The sequence below is a fragment of the Grampus griseus genome (assembly GCF_964374135.1).
Source record: "Grampus griseus genome assembly, chromosome: 17".
In the NCBI taxonomy this organism is placed as follows: Eukaryota; Metazoa; Chordata; class Mammalia; order Artiodactyla; family Delphinidae; genus Grampus; species Grampus griseus.
In genome coordinates this window covers 25222290-25246472 of record NC_139011.1, presented here as the reverse complement: position 1 = coordinate 25246472, position 24183 = coordinate 25222290, and the positions used below count along the sequence as shown (strand labels likewise).

The 24183-nt window shown below is 34.0% G+C and overlaps 1 protein-coding gene across 3 annotated transcripts in view; it reads right to left on the bottom strand.

Moving 5' to 3' along the window:
• Window positions 1–1802: 1802 nt before the first annotated feature.
• CSMD3 (CUB and Sushi multiple domains 3) overlaps window positions 1803–24183 on the bottom strand; it is a gene marked incomplete at both ends in the record, with an annotated part of 1078626 nt that continues 1056245 nt past the window's right edge. For all 3 annotated transcript variants that reach the window (XM_082674966.1, XM_082674967.1, XM_082674968.1), the window contains 6 exons: window positions 1803–1962; window positions 5429–5564; window positions 7837–7924; window positions 8826–8938; window positions 17413–17571; window positions 23719–23784. In XM_082674966.1, the coding sequence (XP_082531092.1) occupies window positions 1803–1962; window positions 5429–5564; window positions 7837–7924; window positions 8826–8938; window positions 17413–17571; window positions 23719–23784 (722 nt within the window). The remainder of the gene's footprint in view (window positions 1963–5428; window positions 5565–7836; window positions 7925–8825; window positions 8939–17412; window positions 17572–23718; window positions 23785–24183) is intronic.

Sequence of the window (24183 nt, the reverse complement as noted above, 5' to 3'; positions counted from 1 at the left end):
TACATCATACTTTTACAAAGTTTTTTTTCATAAAAATATACTTCTTTACAAAAGTGTATGCATTAATATAAGAGGAGTAGCCAGTTGCAGAAGAAACATTGTTTAAACAAGATCTTAAATGTATTAACCTTAACATTAATGAATGAATCATTGTTATTGCAGTCATTTGAATAAACAAGAATAAATAACTGATGGGATAAAATTTAAAACAGCATCCTGTCAGTAGAGTACAATGTTGAGAAAATTATATGAATTTCCAAAACAATGTATCTCAAAGTGGTTTACAAGAAATTCACTATATGTTGTAGACATAGATCCAAGTAGCGCTCCAGGTGCAATGATTTCTCTTAGGCACTCTGTCTCATGATACAAAAAGTCGAGACTGTTTACAGGTTTATCCATATTTGAAAGGGACAAGAACAAAGTGTTCACACTGGGTACATAATTTATTCTATGAAATAAAACATGCTATAAAAAGAAGACAATGACCTATTAAATCAAAATGCTGGCATTACTGTGATACAGTTGTAAATGAGCCACCAATAACTTGCAAATACATATCTTAATTTGACTATGAAAGAAACTTGTCATATCTGAAAGCTGCTTCTTAAGAATTAGAGTATAGAAATTTTTAAATATATGAAAATTTGGTAAATCCACAACTTTAGGAAATAAATTTATATTGGTGATTTGAAAGTAATTTCTTTTTTTAGTCATTTTGAGTAGGGGCTGGTCCAAAATATATGTTTAACTCATTGTTGACTAAAAGTTAAAAATTTTAAAAACTTAGAATTCTAACTCACTGTTAGGTAAAAGTTCAAAATAATGTTAAATAAATTTGAAGGCTCAACTGGAAGGATAAGTAGATATACCATAAACTAAATAAGTAGATTAATAGGTTCTATTTGTTCTTGCAGAAACATTGGAAAGTTTGGTAAAGAATGGTAAGTTTGATGTCTCAGATAACTGCAAAATTATCTTTATTATAGATAATTTTTGGCAGCTAAAGTGGTTTCTGAGTGACAAAACAGACTGAAGCAAGGAGTTAAACACTATCCCATGGCTCAATGAATAATACTGGTTACAACATAATGAGGGAAATCAGGAGGATAGCACGATGATCTTGCCATTTGCAGAAACTATGACAACCAGTCTAAAAAAAGATAGCAATATGATGCTGAAGAACAAAGACCAGAGAGTCAAATCAGAGTGGGCAATCTTATCGCTTCTGTGGCATAAGCTAGTTCATAAACATTTCAGGGCATGACTCAATCTGAAATAACCAGGGAAAAAAAGAAAACAATGACTCAATTAATAGGAAGGAAAAGCTGATAGAGTGGTGTGAAATACTGACTTATGGGTGTGACGTAGCTCATGACAGTTAAAGAGAAGTCAGTGATCTATTGACTCTTGTAAGTATAGCTCTTATTTTCTACCCTATATCATTTTTTTAACCCAGTCCCTCTAATATAGTTTATAAAGCACAGAAATACTGATAGTGGATGCTCCTCCAATATATGCAAATAAGTTTATGTTTTAGAATAATCTCCTTTTTAAAAAAAGCAAATAAACTGTGAGTAAGCACTCTCAGAGTGCAGCCGATTTTTGTAAAACTCTCCATGGTAAACATGAAGAAGAATTATGGTCCAGTTTATGAAAAAACACTCTTCTCTATCATTCCTCGGGAAAAGGTGACCCAGCAAGTCCTGAAAAGTGTGCTTTAATTTGTTTATCAGTGAACTAAATGTGCACTGTTTTGTGTGTCAATTTCCAAGCTTTTGAAGAAGGCAAAGGTTGCCACGTTATACCATTGTGCAGACTGTGTTCAAGTTGGGATCGAACCGTACTGCCTTCCCTTCCACTGACTTCGAGTTGGTGTCATACATGGGATTTTCAAAAGCTGCTTGGCCATTGTTATTTTCATGAACTGAACATCCTGTATACTGTGTTTTGGGTACAGTCCTGTTGATGAGAACATTGATTAGCTATATGTTAACTTTCTTCAAGAAATAGCAGAGTAGGGCTCAAACACAATGACTTGAGTTATTGTTAATGGATAATGTAACTTGAAAGTATTAATTGAGAAACCATAAACTCAATATAACACATTTGAACATTTTACCTATCACTTTTAAATCCTGAGTGACTTATTATTTACATACAATATATATTTATAAAGAGCACCAATATGAGTAAGTGTAAATAAATGATATCATGGCTATTCTCATTAATTTTCTTATGAAATAATGTTATCATTATGAAATAGCATGTAAAATATAATTAAATTATGATGCTGATGAATTTTAATCTCATTACTCTTCATTCCTCAAATATTTACTGAGCATCTATTAAGTACTAGGCATGATCCTAGGCATTGGATATATATTTTTTTTTTTAAGAAAAACATGAAGTCATCACTCTCATGGAGCTCATATTGCAATGATAGAAAGCAATGAATAAATTAAAAATAATAAAACAAGAAAAATAATAGATATTGAAAACTGTTTTGATAAAAAGGAAAATGGTTTATAGGACAGGAAGTAACTGGGAGCCAGTTTAGGAGAGGTAATAAGGAAAAGCATCTCTAAGGAGGCAAAATTTAATCTGAGACTTGAAGGACAATAAGGAGTCGGTTCTGCAGTAATAGGAAGGGGGTTCCAAGAAAAGTAGACATCTAATGCTGATGCCTAATTTGGGAAGATGCTTGGAGTATCCCAGAAACATAAATATTCAGTTGGCTTAAAATTATATACAGTAGAGCAAGTAAATTCAAAATCTCAAAGAAGAAATTACTATCTATACTGATATTCAAGTCATGAAAATAGTTTCCAAAGAGTTACTGATAACTGAACATTTGCCATTAGTTTATAAAACACATGGAATCTAGGCTGGCTGGTATAAGTTGCTCATCTTGAATTCTTGCTTCATTTTTTTATTTGTCTCCTTTTTGACTAACGTTTATTTCTAGTTTCTCTTTCCCACATCCCACTGCATAATTTGCTGACATTTGTAATGGAACAAAGGCATACCTGCCCTTACCTGTTTCTCAAACCTAATTCCTAAAAAGGCTTTGAAATAAATCTCCTGTTTACCCCAAACACCACAAATTTCAACGATTTATTTTAGTGTAATTTGTATTTGCCGTTATGCGCTTTTACTACCCCTAATGCATTTTCTGAATTTTTCTCCATACTAAAAACTGTTAGGTGATTTGTATGATGACAATATGAAAAAAAAACTATCTAAAGCTTCTTTCAAAAGCATCATCTATATGTTGTTATATAATATAAATTATATTGTTTACAACTTGCTCTTGCCAGGTGCATAATTCTAATGGATCATATTTGTCTCTCTTTTTTCAAACTAGATTCACAATAGAAACAGAAGGAACATCGTTTCCTTCTAATTAGGTAAGGATCATAAAGATGTAAAACAATTTCCTTCTGCTAATATTGAGCCACAGCTTTAAGTAAAATAATATCAAGCTTTAGAAAAGTTTACACATCAATGAAAATTAACTTAAAGCTAATCATTTCTAAATATAAGGGCAAAATCTATAAAACTCTTAGAAAACATACAAGTTGTATGACCTTGAATTTGGCAATGGTTTCTTAGGTATAACACTAAGCACAAGTAACAAAAGAAAAAAGAAATAAATTTTACTTCATCAAAATGAAAAACTTGTATATCAAAGAACACTATCAAGAGAGTGGAACTACAACCCACAGAAAGAGAAATATTTGCAAACCATATATCCAAAAAGGCCTAGTATCCACAATACATAGAGAACTATTATACCTCAACAACAATAAGACAAATAACCCAATTTTAAAAATGGGCAAAATACTTGAATAGGCATTTCTTCAAAGAATGTAGGCAAATGACCAACAGGCATGTGAAAATATGCTCAATGTCGTTAGTAATTAGAAAAATGTAAATTAAAACCACATGAGATACCACTTCACTAGTATGGTTAAATGGAGGAGTACCATATAATCCAGCAATTCCATTCTTGAGTACATACTCAAAAAAACTGAAACAGATATTCAAACACAACGTGTACACAAATGTGTATAGCAGCACTATTCATAATAGAAAAAACATAGGAACAATCCAAATGTCCATCAACTGATGAATGGACATATTTAAACACAACACATTCAAACATACAATGCAATATTATTCAGCCATATAAAGGAATAGTATGCAGATATATGGTATAACATGGATAAAAGTTGAAAACATATTACATTCAAGATGCCAGATATAAAATGTCACATATTGTATGATTCCATTTATATAAAATATCCAGAAGAGGCAAACCAACAGATAGAAAGCAGATTAGTAGTTGCCTGGGGCAGGGGTGGGAAGAGTAGGGAGTTACTGCTTAGTGGGTACAGTTTCCTTTTGGGGTGATGGACATTGTGAATGTACTAAATGTCATTGAACTGTACACCTACAATGGTTTCAATGATTTTATGTTATGTGTATTTTATCACAATAATAAAAAAGATTAGCATAGCTTGCTTTATAAATAAATTTAGTTATGATTTTTATCATTAATAGTATCTTATACTGACAAGGCCTAAACAGCTGCTAATGCACAATTGTTACAAATTTAAATAATATTAAATAAATCATTCTTAGATAATACAGATTGGCATTTATAATAAAAACATCAGTTTTGAGAAAAATACATTACATTTAGGTATTCATTCAATTATCTGGTTACCTGCATACTTTTTTCTTCTTTTTTTTTTTTTTTTCATACTTTTTTTCTTAGTAAGGGATGGTCCCAAATAGTGGAGAATTGCATAGTGAAGCCCCTCACCAGGATGTTGTAATGGATGTAGTGAACAGGGACCAACGAATAATCTATATAGTCATATATGAAATATATCACAAATATAATATATTAATTCCATCATCTTCTAAAAGCAACAGAGATAAATGAGAGGATTAGAGGATTTTATCATCTGTCTCCCTGGGTAAAATCTGTCAGTATTGTTAGGTGAAATAAGAGGTTTGGACACAGCTTCTTCCTACTTCTCTAAATAAATCTGGCAGCAGATATCACCACTTCAATTTAAACCTTAACTTAGATTTGTATCTCTAAAGTTTCAATATGGATAATATAAAAATAACTTATACAATTAGTTATGTACCAGGAATTTGACAGGCAAAAAAGGAGGAAGGGTTAAGTTGAATGCTTGTGCAACTTAACAGAGCAATTTTAGTTGTGTGTATATTGCTGTGGTGGAGGGAAAGGCAGGGGAAAAAATGGTTTCAACAACCGTGGAAATATTTGGCACACAGAGATTTAAACAACCCAGGAAAAAAAATGCAAGTTAGAATTTGAACTAGAGAGTAAAAAGAACATGAAATATAGATTTGGGAAATGCTTTATACTTAAAATCAACAAACTTACCTTTGTTTATAAAGATAAAATCCAAATCCTGCAAATATAAGTGCAAAAAAAGGCACAAGAATAGCAATGGCCACAGAACTACTATTTGTACCATGAGGTTGATTTGAAGAATTTGAACCTTCTGACATATTCAGTCCTATAAAATAAGAAAATAACTTATAAAATCAACCCTACTTTATCACAATTGAGTTTTTAGTTTTGTGAACCAATTAATTTCTTCCTTGCTCAAGATATCTACTTGGAAATATCTGCAAGATGTACTTGGAAATGTACATAGTAAACAAAAATAATTCACAAAACTCCTTCAACTCATTTCTGCAATTTTGCACAGTGCCTACTATGTATAAGATATTTTTCCAGGAAAGGACACAGAATAAAAAATATGCAGAGTCTCTGAACTGAAGAGTTCATACAATTGTGGGAAGAATACAGAGCCACAAATAAGTATACACATCAAGGATGAATTCATGATCAATGTGCTTTAGGAAAGGAAGGAGTAATTCCATCTGGTGGTATGTAAGAATGCTTTCTGGAGGACTTATGAGCTTGACCTTGAAGATCAATAGAACAAAAAATAGGGGAGGAAGCAGGACCATCAGAAGCCTAGAAATGGGAAGGTGAGTGGCATATTTAGAGGATGTGACAAGCATTAGGCATGTCTGTGTGGAAAGGACATGTGGTAGGGAATAGGAGGGCAAAATGATAAATTATTTGAAAAGGCATAAAAATGATTCTAAACAGCCCAAACTTTCCACCCACCTATAGTGAGGAACAACTGGATGTGTTTGGGGGAAAAAAAAAAGGCTCAGTGATAAGATACAAGATTTAGAACAGCGACTAGGGTGAGATGGACTTGAGGGAGTCTGGTCTGAAAGCAAGAGTAGTTTGAAGATTGCAGGAACATCCTAGATAAAAATGGAAATTAAGATGTGAACTGCAGCACTAGGAAAAGCATGAAAAGATAGATTCAGGGGAACTTGTTTGTGTGGATGAAAGGGAGAAGAAGGCATAGGATTTAGTTACGTTCTACTTGGGGCTGAGTAAGTGGTTATGACATTTGCACAGTTAGGAGATGAGAAAAATCAGGTTTGTCAACATGTTGGCACAGTGACTAGGGAAGAGAAAATAAATAACAAGCTCTTTTTTTAGAAAGAAATAGTTCCTTTTCTATAGGTGCTGTTTTAGACATGTAGTGCTTGAGATGCTTTAGGGAATATTATATGAAAAAATCTTGCATTAATTTACACAACTGTGTTAATATACTGTGTTAGTAAATGTTTTATCCTGCTTTTAAAACTAACAATTTTGGCAAGACATTATCTGAAATGACATCTTATTAACATTGCTCATTTGGAGAAAACTGATTTGCCTTTTTTTTCTTTTTTTTTTTTGCGGCATGTGGGCCTCTCACTGTTGTGGCCTCTCCCGTTGCGGAGGACAGGCTCCGGACGCGCAGGCTCAGCGGCCATGGCTCACTGGCCCAGCCGCTCCGCGGCATGTGGGATCTTCCCAGACCGGGGCACGAACCTGTGTCCCCTGCATAGGCAGGCGGACTCTCAACCACTGCGCCACCAGGGAAGCCCTGATTTGCCTTTTTGATAAATATTCAACTAAGTCATACCTTAGGCCAGGTTAAAAAGTGTTAGTACCTTTTTTATAAATTATTTTTCCAGGGACTCATAAAACTTATGTAAAAGTTCAAAGCAATGGAATTTTTAAGATAAACATCAAGTAGTAGATTTTAGAACATGAATTTATTCTTTATGCATTAATACCACAACATAGTAATGGGAGACAGTACACCTTAGGAAAATTATACACCAAAAGCTATGTTAATAAATACATTCAAATGAGACCATTAAATGTTTATACACATTTTAGAAGAGTTAGAAATAAAAATGACAAAACCCTGTGCCTCCCACCATGGAAAATTTATATATCTGAAGAGCACAAAGTCCCCAAACAGGGCTCACTCCTCAAAGTTATTTTCCCTTTCCAGACACTATGAGTTAAAGTGCCACTACATTTGTTTGGAGCAGTAAGAAAATTGTGACAATATTCAAATTGCAGAGAAGTATTTTCTCATATAATAAAATTATTTACAGTTTAATATGTTCTTTCATATCTATATCACTTTTTCTCCTTTTTACTTGCTTGAGGGCAAGGCAGTTTGTCATGTTTATTAGAAATATGCTGAAAAACTAAACATTGTACGGAGCTGGAACACAGAGAAACAATATTCTGAAGAATGCAAATATTTAAAAGGTTATCAAATGTATCAATGTATAGTCCTGACAATGCAAAATTCAAAGTATAGTAAGTGTGTCTAATGTTCAGAATCCATTGTACTTTCTTATGATATCTGGAGTAATAAAAGAACTACATGAAAATGAAAATGAATACATTACCCAGTCTTTGTAGTCCAAATTGCCCATAATCTTTGCCCTGAATAAATCCTTGAAATACATAAGTAGCTCCATCAGGCTCAGCAGAAACCTAAAAGTATTTGTAAGTTTGGTTAAAACTGAAGACTGGACACAGATATATTTTCCCAGCCTTAGAAAATATTCAGTTTTACTCTGAAATGAATATTATGCAGAATTCCTTCCCCCATATCTTCTACTATGTAAAACACAGAACACTGTGAAAATCTGCCATCATTAAAAAGCAAAATTTAAAATTTCATCTTTAAATAATTATGATACTGGAAAAAAGGGATTTGTTATTAACATAAAGATACAGATTCATAGACTTCTTTTAGGCTAAGAAACCTGTTGTCAAGAAAAAGGGCAATGATATGATGAAACAGAATGAGGCAAATGGTCAATTAAAATTTAAAATATAATAATACTGTTCTTTGTAGAGTAGATTACTGTTCGACATATATGCACTCCTTTCCCCCCACTCCCCATCAACCTTCACGGAAAGAGTATACTTTCTACCTCACTGAGTTGGATTTGGTCCTGTGACTTGATTTGGTCAGTGGAATGTGGGTGGAATTGACAATCGGTCAGTTCCAAGCCTAGGACTTAAGAGGCATGTTTTCCATTATAAGTGAAAGAAGCCAGTCACAAAAGACCACGTATTGTATGATTCCATAAATATGAAAGCCTAGAACAGGGAAATCTAAAGAGACAGAAAATAGAGTTGTGGTAGCTTGGGGTTGTGGGGGTGATGAGGGGTAGATGGGTGATAGCTACAGGGTATGAAGTTTCTTTTTGAGGTGATGGAAATATTCTAAAATCAACTGTGGTGATGGCTACACATCTGTAAATATATGTGTGTGTGTTTAATTAGCTCAATTTAGAAAATTAGATTTTTCTGGAATTTTAATGACAAACCAAAGCATAAATATGTTATTAAAATTAGCAGCAGACTTTTAAAGAACTATACTTACAAAGCCATCCATGGCCCAATTTTCCTCCTTCATTTTCTTCACAGAAGCTTGAGTTGGTACTTTAATAAGATAGATGTGTAATATTAGGCGAGCTTCTTGGCTTTTATATACTCCTGTAAAATGTAAGGACATTTAGTCTATTAATTTTGCAAACAGTTATGCTTTACTTTACTATCTATAACTACTTAAATATATCATAAATACATGTGATAGAAAAGAAATAAAACAAGACCAAGTCAAGGCCACCTTCACCCATAATGCTTTTCACAAATCCTGCAATATATATTGATCTCTCTTTAGCTGAAATTTTCAACTCAAATCTTAACTGTGGGGTTTAAATTACCTATGCTATTAAAATTAAATATTACTGTTCTTAATAACATCATTCCAAGATTATTGTAAACAAATGATTTCTTCCCCCAAACAAATTTAAAATGTTCAAGGATATGAATCAAATGTTAAAATTCCAGATATTTTCCTTAATAATAAGTTAGGTGCCAACTCTGAGAAAAAGAGTATTCGAGGTGCTACTGGCGCCACAAAGATGAATATGTTGTTCCTATCTAAAAATAGGATGCTTATGTGAATTTCTGATGAAATAGGAGATATAATGATAGAGATAGAGAATATGATGAATTAAAAGCCAGAAGAGAGAAGGATCATTTCACACTGGAGTGCTTAGGAAATACTTATTAAGAAAAAAGAGCATTTGAGCTGGATCTCAAAAATCAAGTAGAATTTTTAATTCAAGAAGGTAAATATAGGTAATGGCATAAAGGAGAGAAGCAAGATGACTACAATTTTTTTTTTTTTTTTCCTGAACAGGAGTATTCCAAGAGTAGGAATAAGCTGGAATGTAAATGTGTTTAGGTGAATGATAGAATATAAGTTTCTAAGTAAAAATTTTGTGATTAACTGATGATTGAAATTTGACTCATTACTTCATTCACTTAATATTTCACCTATGTAATAAGGTATCATAAAAATTAGCTGGGAATACAACTATAATGATACATAGATCTTGACCTAAAGTAAATTACAATTAATAGGGAAAACATACAAAAGTAACCAAAATTACTGGGAAAATGTTATAATGAACTTTATGGAGACAAGGATAGAAAGTTAGCCTAACTATTTATGTTTGTTTATCTATATTTGTAGAAATTTGTTTTAAAATTTTTCTAAATTAGAATACATATACATTTAGTGCTAACTCTCTTACACAAGGAAAATAAAAATTTATGTTTCAAAGTTAAATAAATCAGTAGTCACATATTCCGTTCATTCATATAAAGCTTCTTTCAATTTATATCATGTAATTGTGTATATTTTAAAAATTAAAATACATATTAACTTCTAATACCTTTACTTTGGGTTTAAGGTAGGCTCATTCAACAACACAAAATGAAGCTTTATAGTTCTTGTAAAATTTACAAAATCAACACATATAATTTTATTTTCTATTTTATTTATACCACAAATTATTCCATTATTAATAATTGTATGGGATATATACATTGCCAAGAAATTTAAAAATACATATTTCATATTTTCAATATCAATACTTTTAAAATGTATTTTTAAATGAGAGCAATAATTCAAATTCATTGCGGCCCATTTTGTTCCAGATGCATTTCTTTTTTTTTTTTTTCTAAACATCTTTATTGGACTATAATTGCTTTACAATGGTGTGTTAGCTTCTGTTTATAACAGAGTGAATCAGTTATACATATACATATATCCCCATATCTCCTCCCTCTTACGTCTCCCTTCCATCCTCCCTATCCCACCCCTCTAGGTGGTCACAAAGCACCGAGCTGATCTCCCTGTGCTATGTGGCTGCTTCCCACTAGCTACCTATTTTACATTTGGTAGTATATATAAGTCCATGCCACTCGCTCACTTTGTCCCAGCTTATCCTTCCCCTCCCCATGTTTTCAAGTCCATTCTCTACGTCTGTGTCTTTATTCCTGTCCTGCCCCTAGGTTCTTCAGAAAAAAAAATTTTTTTGTTTTAGATTCCATATATGTGTGTTAGCATATAGTATTTGTTTTTCTCTTTCTGACTTACTTCACTCTGTATGACAGACTCTAGGTCCATCCACCTCACTACAAATAACTCAATTTCGTTTCTTTTTATGGCTGAGTAATATTCCATTGTATATATGTGCAACGTCTTTATCCATTCATCTGTCAAAGGACACCTAGGTCGCTTCCATGTCCTGGCTATTGTAAATAGAGCTGCAATGAACATTTTGGTACATGACTCTTTTTGAATTATGGTTTTCTCAGGGTATATGCCCAGTAGTGGGATTTCTGGGTCATATGGTAGTTCTAATTTTAATTTTTTGAGGAACTTCCATACTGTTCTCCATAGTGGCTGTATCAATTTACATTCCCACCAACAGTGCAAGAGGGTTCCCTTTTATCCACACCCTCTCCAGCATTTCCTGTTTGTAGGTTTTTGATGATGGCCACTCTGACCAGTATGAGATGACACCTCATTGTAGTTTTGATTTGAATTTCTCTAATGATTAGTGATATTGAGCACCCTTTCATGTGTTTGTTAGCAATCTGTATATCTTCTTTGGAGAAATGTCTGTTTAGGTGTTCTGCCCATTTTTGGATTGGGTTGTTTGTTTTTTGATATTGAGCTGCTTATAAATTTTGGAGATTAATCCTTTGTCAGTTGCTTCATTTGCAAATATTTTCTCCCATTCTGAGGGTTGTCTTTTCGTCTTGTTTATGGTTTCCTTTGCTGTGAGAAGCTTTTAAGTTTCATTAGGTTCCATTTGTTTATGTTTGTTTTTATTTCCATTTCTCTAGGAGGTGGGTCAAAAAGGATCTTGCTGTGATTTATCTCATAGAGTGTTCCGCATATGTTTTCCTCTGAGTTTTATAGTGTCTGCACATTTAGGTCTTTAATCCTTTTTGAGTTTATTTTTGTGTATGGTGTTAGGGAGTGTTCTAATTTCATTCTTTTACATGTAGTTGTCCAGTTTTCCCAGCACCTCTTATTGAACAGTCTTTTCTACATTGTATATTCTTGACTCCTTTATCAAAGATAAGGTGACCATATGTGTGTGGGTTTATCTCTGGGCTTTCTATCCTGTTCCATTGATCTATATTTCTTTTTTTGTTCCAGTCCCATACTGTCTTGATTACTGTAGCATTCTTGTATAATCTGAAATCAGGGAGCCTGATTAATCCAGCTCCGTTTTTCTTTCTCAAGATTGCTTTGGCTATTCGTGGTCTTTTGTGTCTCCATACAAATTGTGAAATTTTTTTGTTCTAGTTCTGTGAAAAATGCCATTGGTAGTTTGATAGGGATTGCACTGAATCTGTAGATTGCTTTGGGTAGTATAGTCATTTTCACAGTGTTGATTCTTCCAATCCAAGAACATGGTATATCTCTCCATCTGTATCATCTTTGATTTCTTTCATTAGTGTCTTATAGTTTTCTGCATACAGGTCTTTTGTCTCCTTAGGTGGGTTTATTCCTAGGTATTTTTTTATTTTTGTTGCCATGATAAATGGGAGTGTTTCCTTAATCCCTCTTTCAGATTTTTCATCATTAGTGTATAGCAATGCAAGAGATTTTTGTGCCTTAATTTTGTATCCTGCTACTTTACCAAATTCAGTTGATTAACTCTAGTAGTTTTCTGGTAGCATCTTTAGGATTCTCTATGTATAGTATCATGTCACCTGCAAACAGTGACAGCTGTCTTTCTTCTTTTTTTTTTTTTTTTTTTTTGCGATACGTGGGCCTCTCACTGCTGTGGCCTCTCCCATTGCAGAGCACAGGCTCCAGATGCGCAGGCTCAGTGGCCATGGCTCACGGGCCCAGCCACTCCGCAGCATGTGGGATCCTCCTGGACCGGGGCACAAACCCACGTCCCCTGCATTGGCAGGCAGACTCTCAACCACTACGCCACCAGGGAAGCCCCTGTCCTTCTTCTTTTCTGATTTGGATTCCTTTTATTTCTTTTTCTTCTCTGATTGCTGTGTCTAGGACTTCCAAGACTTTGTTGAATAACAGTGGTGACAGTGGACATCCTTGTCTTGTTCCTGATCTTAGAAAAAATGCTTTCAGTTTTTCACCATTGAGAACGATGTTGGCTGTGGGTTTGTCGTATATGGCCTTTATTATGTTGAGGTAAGTTCCCTCTATAACTACTTTTTAGAGGGTTTTTATCATAAATGGGTGTTGAGCTTTGTTGAAAGCTTTTTCTGCATCTACTGAGATGATCATGTGGTTTTTCTCCTTCAATTTGTAAATATGATGTATCACATTGATTGATTTGTGTATATTGAAGAATCCTTGCATTCCTGGGATAAACCCCACTTGATCATGGTATATGATCCTTTTAATGTACTGTTGGATTCTGTTTCCTAGTATTTTGTTTAGGATTTTTGTATCTATGTTCATCAGTTATATTGGACTGCAGTTTTCTTGCTTTGTGACATCTTTTTCTGGTTTTGGTTATCAGGGTGATGGTGGCCTCATAGAATGAGTGTTCCTCCCTCTGCTATATTTTGCAAGAGTTTGTGAAGGATACCTGTTAGCTCTTCTCTAAATGGTTCATAGTATTCACCTGTGAAGCCATCTGGTCCTGTGCTTATGTTTGTTGGAAGATTTTTAATCACAATCTCAATTTCAGTGCTTGTGATAGGTCTGTTTATATCTTCTCTTTCTTCCTGGTTCAGTCTCAGAAGGTTGTGCTTTTCTAAGAATTTATCCAATTCTTCCAGCTTTTCCAGTTTATTGGCATATAGTTGCTTGTAGTAATCTCTCATGATCCTTTGTATTTATGCATTGTCAGTTGTTACTTCTCCTTTTTCATTTCTAATTCTATTGATTTGCATCTTCTCCCTTTTTTTCTTGATGAGTCTGGCTAATGGTTTATCAATTTTATTTATCTTCTCAAAGAACCATTTTTAGTTTTATTGATCTTTGCTATTGTTTCCTTCATTTCTTTTTCCTTTATTTCTGATCTGATCTTTATGATTTCTTTCCTTCTGCTAACTTCGGGTTTTTTTTGTTCTTCTTTCTCTAATTGCTTTAGGTGTAAGGTTAGGTTGTTTATTTGAGATGTTTCTTGTTTCTTGAGGTAGGATTGTATTGCTATAACCTTCCCTCTTAGAACTGCTTTTGCTACATCCCATAGGTTTTGGGTTGTCGTGTTTTCATTGTCATTTGTTTCTAGGTATTTTTTGATTTCCTCTTTGATTTCTTCAGTGATCTCTTGGTTATTAAGTAGTGTATTGTTTAGCCTCTCTGTGTTTGTATTTTTTATAGTTTTCCTGTAATTGATATCTAGTCTCATAGCACTGTGGTCAGAAAAGATACTTGATACAATTTCAATTTTCTTAAATTTACCAAGGCTTGATTTGTGACCCAATATATGCTCTATCCTGGAGAGTGTCCCATGAGCACTCGAGAAGAAAGTGTATTCTGTTGTTTGTGGATGGAATGTCCTATAAATATCAATTAAGTCCATCTAGTTTAATGTATTATTTAAAGCTTGTGTTTCCTTATTTATTTTCATTTTGGATGATCTGTCCATTGGTGAAAGTGGGGTGTTAAAGTCCCCTACTATGATTGTGTTACTGTCGATTTCCCCTTTTATGGCTATTATATTTTGCCTTATGAATTGAGATGCTCATATGTTGGGTGCATAAATATTTACAATCGCTATATCATCTTCTTGAATTGATTCCTTGATCATTATGTAGCATCCTTCTTTGTCTCTTCTAATAGTCTTTATTTTAAAATCTATTTTGTCTCATATGAGAATTGCTACTCCAGCTTTCTTTTGATTTCCATTTGCATGGAATATCTTTTTCCATCCTGTTACTTTCAATCTGTTTGTGTCCCTAGGTCTGAAGAGGGTCTCTTGTAGACAGCATATATATGGGTCTTGTTTTTGTATCCATTCAGTCAGTCTATGTCTTTTGGTGGGAGCATTTAATCCTTTTACATTTAAGGTAATTATCGATATGTATGTTCCTATTACCATTTTCTTAATTGTTTTCGGTTTGTTATTGTAGGTCTTTTCCTTCTCTTGCATTTCCTGCCTAGAGAAGTTCCTTTAGCATTTGTTGCAAAGCTGGGTTGGTGGTGCTGAATTCTCTTAGCTTTTGCTTGTCTGTAAAGCTTTTAATTTCTCTGTCAAATGTGAATGGGATCCTTGCTGGGTAGAGTAATCTTGATTGTAGGTTTTTCTCTTTCATCACTTTAAATATGTCCTGCCACTCCCTTCAGGCTTGCAGAGCTTCTGCTGAAAAATCAGCTGTTAACCTTATGGGGATTCCCTTATGTGTTACTTGTTGCTTTTCCCTTGCTGCTTTTAATATTTGTTCTTTGTATTTAATTTTTGATAGTTTGATTAATATGTGTCTTGGCGTGTTTCTCCTTGGATTTATCCTGTATGGGCCTGTCTGTGCTTCCTGGACTTGATTAACTATTTCCTTTCCCATATTAAGGTGGTTTTCAACTATAATCTCTTCAAATATTTTCTCAGTCCCTTTCTTTTTCTCTTCTTCATCTGGGGCCCCTGTAATTCAAATGTTGGTGCATTTAATGTTGTTCTAGAGGTCTTTGAGACTGTCCTCAATTCTTTTCATTCTTTTTTCTTTATTCTGCTCTGCAGTAGTTATTTCCACTGTTTTATCTTCCAGGTCACTTATCCGTTCTTCTGCCTCAGTTATTCTGCTATTGATCCCTTCTAGAGAATTTTTAATTTCATTTATTGTGTTGTTCATCTCTGTTTATTTGCTCTTTAGTTCTTATAGGTCCTTGTTAAACGTCTGTTGTATTTTCTCCATTCTACTTCAAAGATTTTGGATCATCTTTACTGTCATTACTCTGAATTCTTTTTTGGGTACACTGCCTATTTCCTCTTCATTTGTTTGGTCTGGTGAGTTTTTACCTTATTCCTTCATCTGCTGTGTGTTTCTCTGTCTTCTCATTTTGCATAACTTACTGTGTTTGGGCTCTCCTTTTCACAGGCTGTATGTTCGTAGTTCCCATTGTTTTTGTTGTCTGCCCCCATTGGCTAAGGTTGGTTCAGTGGGTTGTGTTGGCTTCCTGGTGGAGGGGACTGGCGCCTGTGTTCTGGTGGATGAGGCTGGATCTTGTCTTTCTGGTGGGCAGGACCCCAACCAGTGGTGTGTTTTGGGGTGTCTGTGAACTTATTATGATTTTAGGCAGCCTCTCTGCTAATGGGTGGGATTGTGTTCCTGTCTTGCTAGTTGTTTGACATACGGTGTCCAGTACTGTAGCTTGCTGGTTGTTGAGTGGAGCTGGGTGTTAGCATTGAGATGGAGATCTCTGGGAGAGCTTTCACCATTTGGTATTATGTGGAGCTGGGAGATCTCTGGTGGACCAGTGTCCTGAACTCAGCTCTCCCACCTCAAAGGCACAGGCCTGACACTCAGCTGGAGCACCAAGACACCGTCAGCCACATGGCAGATCAGCAGAAGTTCAAAAGCTTGACAGTATGCTCTGTTGTTAAGGGTGTGGAGATACAGTCTCTAGTTTGCATTGCTAGTGAGAAGGCAAAAGGGTAAAACCAACAACAACTCTGTCAGTATGTCTTCATCAACCAAATGAGCAACGCCAATGTGGGACACAGGACCACTCACTCAGTGGAAGAATCCCATGCTGAGCTTCAAAGCTTCCAAGATCTTGGCAGCTGGGAAGTGAGTCAGAGGGAGGGAGTGTGGGGCAGGAGCAGCTCCTGTGCATGTGCCCATGGGAGTCCAGATGCATTTCTAACATCTGAGGCATTAGTAATGAACTGGAAGGCAAAGAGCTGCTCTCTTAGAGCTTGTATTGCTGGAGTATAGACAAATCATGTCATGTCATACTATACTATACTACACTACACTACACTACACTATACTATAATTTCAAATAGTGAAAAGAGAATGAAACAAGATAAGACTGCCTATGATTAAGAGTGAGTCTATTTGTAATGTGAAGCCTACTTTAGATAGGGTCATCAGAAGTACTGTTGACAAGATGACATTTGAGGAAAGATTTGAATGTCAGAAAAAAACACAGTATTCAAAGATAATGAGGGAAGTGCATTAGATAGAGGAAACATAGACCTGAGAAAGTTGAGCAGATGGATAGGGCTCTGGGTTCTGTTTGCCTGTTTAAGGTAGTGTAACTCTACCTTTTCTGTCTTAAATTGTAGTGTCCTTCTAAACATTCTCATTTGAAGACATAATTTTGTGACCATAGAATAGCTTGCAAATCACCGATCCAATCTCTTTGGTGTTATGAGAATAGAGAAGGAGTTAGTTATATTCAAATTAAAAGTTCTGTTCTATTTCATGACATGTCATTCTAGCCACATAGGAATATTCTTGAGGGAGCTTACTTCAGAATCACAGAGTTTTGTATTTGTGTAGTAATATTCATGCATCAATCAAAAAAACAGAAAGTCTTGTTTCTGAATGAATTATGAATGTCATCAAAAATATAGCAAATATTTCACAGTATAAAAATCACTAAAAAAATAATGAGATGATGGAAATGAAGGCATAAAGGCATTGTTTGCTGTTCTTTAATGTGATACCTGAAAGTAGTAGTTCCATGTTGCTGTTACTGAGTGTTGCATTGACTCTCCCAGTGGAAGCATTGAAACTAGTAACTGTCAAGGTCATGGGTTGTTTCCTTCCTTTAAAATTGTAAGAGCCTTTCCATATATAATTTTGGGCAAACACATCATCAGGAACTGTGAATAGATTAAATAAACATATATGTTAATTTTACAGTGCCCTGTAAATATAAGCATTAAATACCAGATTAATGAGTATTAGTTTATTGAATAATCATATTTTTCTAAATATACAATAATATAGAATTTACATTATAAAATGAATTCTTCACATAAGTGTTTTAATTTTTTTAGAATAAACCAAAATAATAATCTAGATTTGTACATACATCATCAATGAGTGATAAATAAACAAAACCAATTAATGACATAAGACATATTTAGAATCCAGCTAAATATCAAGTTTACTTATATTTTGTTTCCTATAATAATATCTTTCTTTCAGAAGGAAAATAAAATGATTTTACTGGGCCAAGTCAGTCTATATACAAGTCCCAAGAGGCCTGCTTTTCTCCTAGCAGTAGGAATAGGTTCATAGGAAGAGCATAGAGTTAAAACCCCCCCTTGCATAAAAGCCTTGGGAGACTGTCAGGAGAGATGCTCCTTTGACCTTTTTTACCCCTTTACAGAATACTGAGTTCAGTTATTTCAATAATAGATGCTCCTGAAGAAGAACAGGGCTCTACCTGTTTTGCTCCTGACATCTTTGAGGTTTACAGGTATTTATGGAAATAAAAGAATTGTCACTAGAATTGGCTAACTCTCATGGGAAAGAGATGAACTGTGGTAGAATCAAAGAATATTCTAATGTAAACCTTTCATCCAAATAAGAAACACTCTTAATGTTAAATGCAGACAAATAAGTCATTATATTTATATAAATTAGTTATGTAATTTATAGCTAATATAAATTAGGTATGTCAAAGTCTTCTCAGATCCTGGTAAGAGTCTGAGAGAGCTTCCATTAATTCTGTACAGCACATTAAAGCACATCCTCAGAAATCAGCTATTCAAAAGAGCCTGCCTATTTGTGTGACTGAATGAATGACATGGATTTAGAGGAAAGCCTTTTTTTTTCCCTAACAAGTTATTGACATTTGTTACCTGTTTTTCTCTACATACATCACAGTTTTTACTGCTCAGATCACAGAGACTGTGTTACAAATTGTACATTCCCTGAATTCTACTAGGCAAACAAGTAAAACAATACTATGGTAGAAGATGAACATACAATGCACTCAAGATATTTTACTGAGTATTTCAACCAACATGATTATTTTTTTCTATGATTATTCAAAAGCAATATAGCAGAAGGACTAGAAGTGCAGGCACTGGAACTAGACCGCTTGTATTTCCGTCCCTCCTCTACAATTTATAAACTGTGTGGTTTTCCCTAAGTTACTTAACTCTCTGAACCCGAATTTCCTCATCAGTAATGTGAGATTAACACAGAGTTACAAGGAAGATTAAATGAGATAATGAATATGAAGAGTTTTGATAAGTGTTAGTTGCTATCATTAGTATTATACAGGTAAAATAGGGAAACCGTGGGTCTCATAGATCATTACATAGTTGCTAATAAAATATATAGTTAGTGAACATGTAGTTAGTATCATGAAAAATCCATAGTCCTGGCTCTGGGACCTTTGCCAAGTCACCCTTATAGTGGCACTCCCTCCCCAAACCTCAAACTACACAGCTATGCTCTGTATGTACAGGAGACCTTACCTAAAAATTTGATACGGTGTATGCGTAAAAAGCCCTTGATTTGGTAAGCACCTTAAAGAGCAGTTAACTCAAAAATCATACCTAAAATAAGTTTGGAGGAGGGAGTGACAAGCTAAATTATCCTTCATTAGAAAGATCTGGAATTTGGAGGTAATAGGCTCTTAGTTGTAGAGATAGGAGGAAGAGCAAGGGAGAAAGATGTTCTAACAGTAGTGTGAAGGCATATAGTAGGTACTCAATAAATGTGTTATTCTTATCTTTCTGATTGTTTATTTTCCCTGGCCTGTATTATGCTTACTCTTTGATACCCCTGAATATTTAACGAAAATCTGCTACACTTGGTGATCTTGTCATTGTGCTTAGGGGAATTAAGGAAGTTGGTTGAAGGAGACTAAAGAGAACCCCTGTGGCAGGAGAAAATAGCAATGGAAAGAAGTAGGTACCAGCAGCAGCAAAGAAGATTGTATCAGGATTAATCATTGATGTGGTAGTAAATGTTTAACAACTGGCTCTCCAGAAAACAAACAAACCAACAAACTGGTTGTACTATCTGCTGATTCTATAGTGTAAATATTCCCGTGATGTCAGATTTCAAACTATGAACATGACATCACTGAACGCAGAGTCTGGAAGAATGCACAGAACTGGCTATGGCAAAGCTCTACCGGTCAGCTCCAGCATGCCACCACCACCCTCCACCTTTCTCACACATAACTGAGAAATGTAACTAATGATAGGATGGGAGAGGCAGACGCTATTTGGTCATTTAAATCCCTACGTACAAGGAGATGACAATACTTTCTATTGTTAAGTCTAATTTGAGATTTAAATGTGATTGTGTATTTGGCAGTTCTTTCTAAACTCTAAAATGTCATCTAACTATTACTGATGTGGAGCACAGTGAAAAGGAGGAAGACAATGATGGTTACGATCTTTATTTTTCAAGACAGTTTTGAATCTAAACTTTGTTACATAGGCCTCATAGCATTACCATATAGAGTATCATGTTCCTGACACTGATACCACTGCCAAATTTAATTGTTACTTTGGAGTAATCTAATCACTGTGTCATAATTTTAAATGAAATGCTTCTGTTTTCCCACTTAAGATGACATTGTTCTAGAGTTTTATAGATACCTTCACTCAGGTTAAAGAAATTCTTTTCCTTTCTAATTTATTAAAAGTTTTTAAAAATTATAAATAGATGTTCAATCTTACAAAGTAGTTTCTGTGCAAGTATTTAGATGATCATAATTTAGATGATCATAATTTAGATGATCATACATAATCATAATTTTTGCATGTTTAATCTCTTAATGTGATAGATTACTTTTAAGGATTATTTAACATGAAAATATCCCTGTAAATCTATCATTAACCCAATTTGGTAATGATGTGTCATCTTTACTATAATGTTGTACAGTTAATCCTTGAACAACATGGATTTGAACTGTGAGGGTCCACTTATGCACAGATTGTTTTCAACAGTAAATACTATGGTACTACTGTACTAATCCGTGGTTAGTTGAATTCATAGATGCGGAATCACAGATATGAAGGAATCTTGGGTAAGGAGGAGCCACATACTGAGGGTCAACGATAAGTTATATGCAAATTTTTGACTGCACTGACGGCCAATGCCCCTAACCCACTTTCTGTTCAGGGTCAACTGTATTTGATTTGCTAAGGCTTTATGTAGGATTTTTTCATCTATAATCTTATGTCAAATGGGCCTGTAATTTTCTCTTTTTATAGTGTCTTTACCTGAGTTATTAGAGTTATGTTGGATCCATCAAATGAGGGTTTTTTTTGATAGTTTTATAAAACTGGGATGATCTGTTCCTTCAAAATTTGGTAGAACTTATCAGTAGAGGCATATGGAACAGGTTTACCTTGTGGAAATAGCTTTAACTATTACTTTGTTATGGGATTATTCGAGTTTTCTCCTATTAGTTATGTTAAAATCCACTTTTCTAGTAATTTGTCAATGTTTAAGTTTTTTAAAATTGACAGTTACAGTAGTTTTCTGTTATATATTGCTAATTTATTCAATCTACTCTATGTAGGTTTTCACGTTTCCTTTTGAAATGTTACTACTTTTTGTTCCTTTCTTGATCAATCTTAACAGAAATTATTCACTTTGTACATTTTCTTTTAAAGAACTACTTTTGACTCTGTTGAGATTCTTCTGTTATATTTTTGCGGTTTTTTTGGTTTGTTTGATCATTTTTATTACATTGAGTTCTGCTTTCTTTTGATCATTCCATTATACTTTTTGTATCTTCTTAACAGGGACAGTTATTAATTCTAAGGCTTTCTTTTCTTCTAATGTAAGGGTTTAAGGCTTTATATTTCCCTCACATCTTTACTTTTGCTCTAGCTCCCAAGTTTTGATATCTAGATTTTTCAGCATAACTAAACTATATTGTTATATTTTCCATTTTAATTTCTTCTTCAATTCATGAGTTATTCATCAGTATTAATTTTGTTCTTAATTTCCAAATACTGAGGAATTTAAAAATTTTATCCATTTTCTTATTAACTTTTAACTGCATCATGGTCAGGTAAGACTAACTGTGCTTTGAAATTTGTGTAGATTTTTTTATTGCTTAATATATGATCAATTCTTATAGCTGTCCCATGTGCCTTTAAAGAAAGTATATATTATTTAATTGGTTGATGAGAAATATATATATATATATATATTTTACATCAAACATATTAGTTTTGTTGTTTAGTTCTTCCATATTCTTTAAAAAAAATTTTTTGTCAGCCTGAAATATTTATTGGTAGCCATTGGCCATGTTTTGCCCAGGACAGTCTAGATTTATACTTGATATGCTGGAGCTATTATTCAGGGTACACATCTGCTCCCAGATAAAGTATCTTTCTTGGAAAGTTCTGGGCACTGATTGACCATTGTGGTTTTCTTTCTTTTTTTTTTTAACCAGAAAAAAGTCCTTTAATCATTAATGGTAAACATTTTAACAGTGGACATGAAATGAAAGGTCCAATGTAAGATATTTACCTAAAAATGAGGCAAACCTAGTCTTATATTGAACACATTTTGAGTTATAATTACAACCCTGCACTAAGTCTTTGTTTTTCTTTTTTTAAAAAGTTGTGGTAAACAGGAAATAACAAGTGTAGGTGAGGACGTGAAACCCTGGTACTTTGCTGGTGGGAATGTAAAATGACTCAACTGCTTTGGAAAACCGTTTGGCAGTTTCTCAAAAAAGTTAAACCTAGAATTACCACATGATCCAGCAATTCTACTACCACCCAAAAGAATGGAAAGCAGGAAATCAAAAAGAATCTCGTATACTAGTGTTCACAGGATTATTCACACTAGCCAAAAAGGTGAAAACAATCCTAATGTCAGTGAACAGCTGAATGGATAAATAAAATATGGTATATACATTCAACGGAGCATTATCGAGTCAGACACAAAAGGACAAGCATTGTGTGATTCCTCTTATATGAAGTACCTAGAATAGGGAAATTCATAGAGACAGAAAGTAGAATAGAGGTTACCAGGGGCTGGGACCATTGTGGTTTTCTGAATCCATGCAACACTTTCTCTCTCATGATGACATATTTTTTGGTCACCTTAGAGAAATTCAGTCTGTTTTCACTGACTGTTGAAAAAAATCAGTTTCTCAGACTAATTTTTTTGGTAGGCAGTCCAGTTTAATAGCATGTACATTGAGAACTTTTTAAACCAACTAAAATTAGATTCTAACACTCTACCTGGCTTATTACAACTGGACCAAATCTATTTCCAAGGTAAAGATTAAATGCTGAGCCTTTAATTTTATGTGTAGCTTTTCATTCCTACCATGTAAATAAAATACATACTAATACATTAAAAAGAAGCTCTCGTATACTGAGCCCTTACCATAAGCCAAGCACTTTGTGCTTCATTTTTATGAAGTTCATTCATATTAATCTAATCAATATATCTTTTGTATAGGTAAAGAAATGGAGGCTCAGATGTAGAAATTAACTTTTCCAAAGTCATAGGGTAGGCAGTGTATAACATGGGGATTACATCAAGGTTGTAGGACTTCAAGGCCCATATTTTTAACGACTAAAAATTTTATTTTTAAATCAAATTACTGAAAATAAACTGGACAAGTTCTAGAAGTTGCTGAACTTTTACTCTCACTCCAAGTGTATTTGGTTCCTTCTTTAAAAAATTTATATTTAAAAATTATATGTAAATCTAATTTTTATTTTAATGTTTTAAATAAACCATTGCCATTATTTTATAGCTATCTACAGATACTCTTGAAGGGAAATTTTATAGAGACAACTATATACAATATTTTTGGAATATTAACATGACACAGTATTACATTGCTCGAAGTTTGGTATCTTATAATACAAATTTTCAAACTTCAAATTCCAAACAGTAAAATGCATAGTTTTCCCATACTGAAATATATTTTTCTAAATAAATGGTCACTTTGTCAATACAACAGAAGATCACCTTGAGAAATCATGACTACTAGAAAAACAACTGAAATTACTAACCACTTAGCTTTGGGCTGGGTGTTCCTAGCGCAGGTCTAGGATCTTTCACCAATATTTTGGAACCAGCTATGAAAAGAAACAAAAATTTTACAAAATTTAATATAATTAATCACACACACACACACACACACACACACACACACACACACACACACACACACAGTTTGATGCACTGTCAATTTTATTCTTTGAAATATCATATAGTTTTCTCCAAAATGTCCTGTTCACTATAGCATCTCAGTCCTCACTCAACACTTCTGTTCAGCTAACAACTTCTATAATTATCCCCATTACAGTCCAGTGGGGCAAAGGGAATATCAGTGCTGCCTTAGTATTTTGGGGTCTTGTTTCTTATTTTAAAGGCATAAACCAACATGGAAACAGTTGATTCCAACATGGAAGTTGAAGGCTGAGGGTATGTTCCTGTTGCTTAAAGGCAAATAATTTGGGTAGGGTTCATGTTTA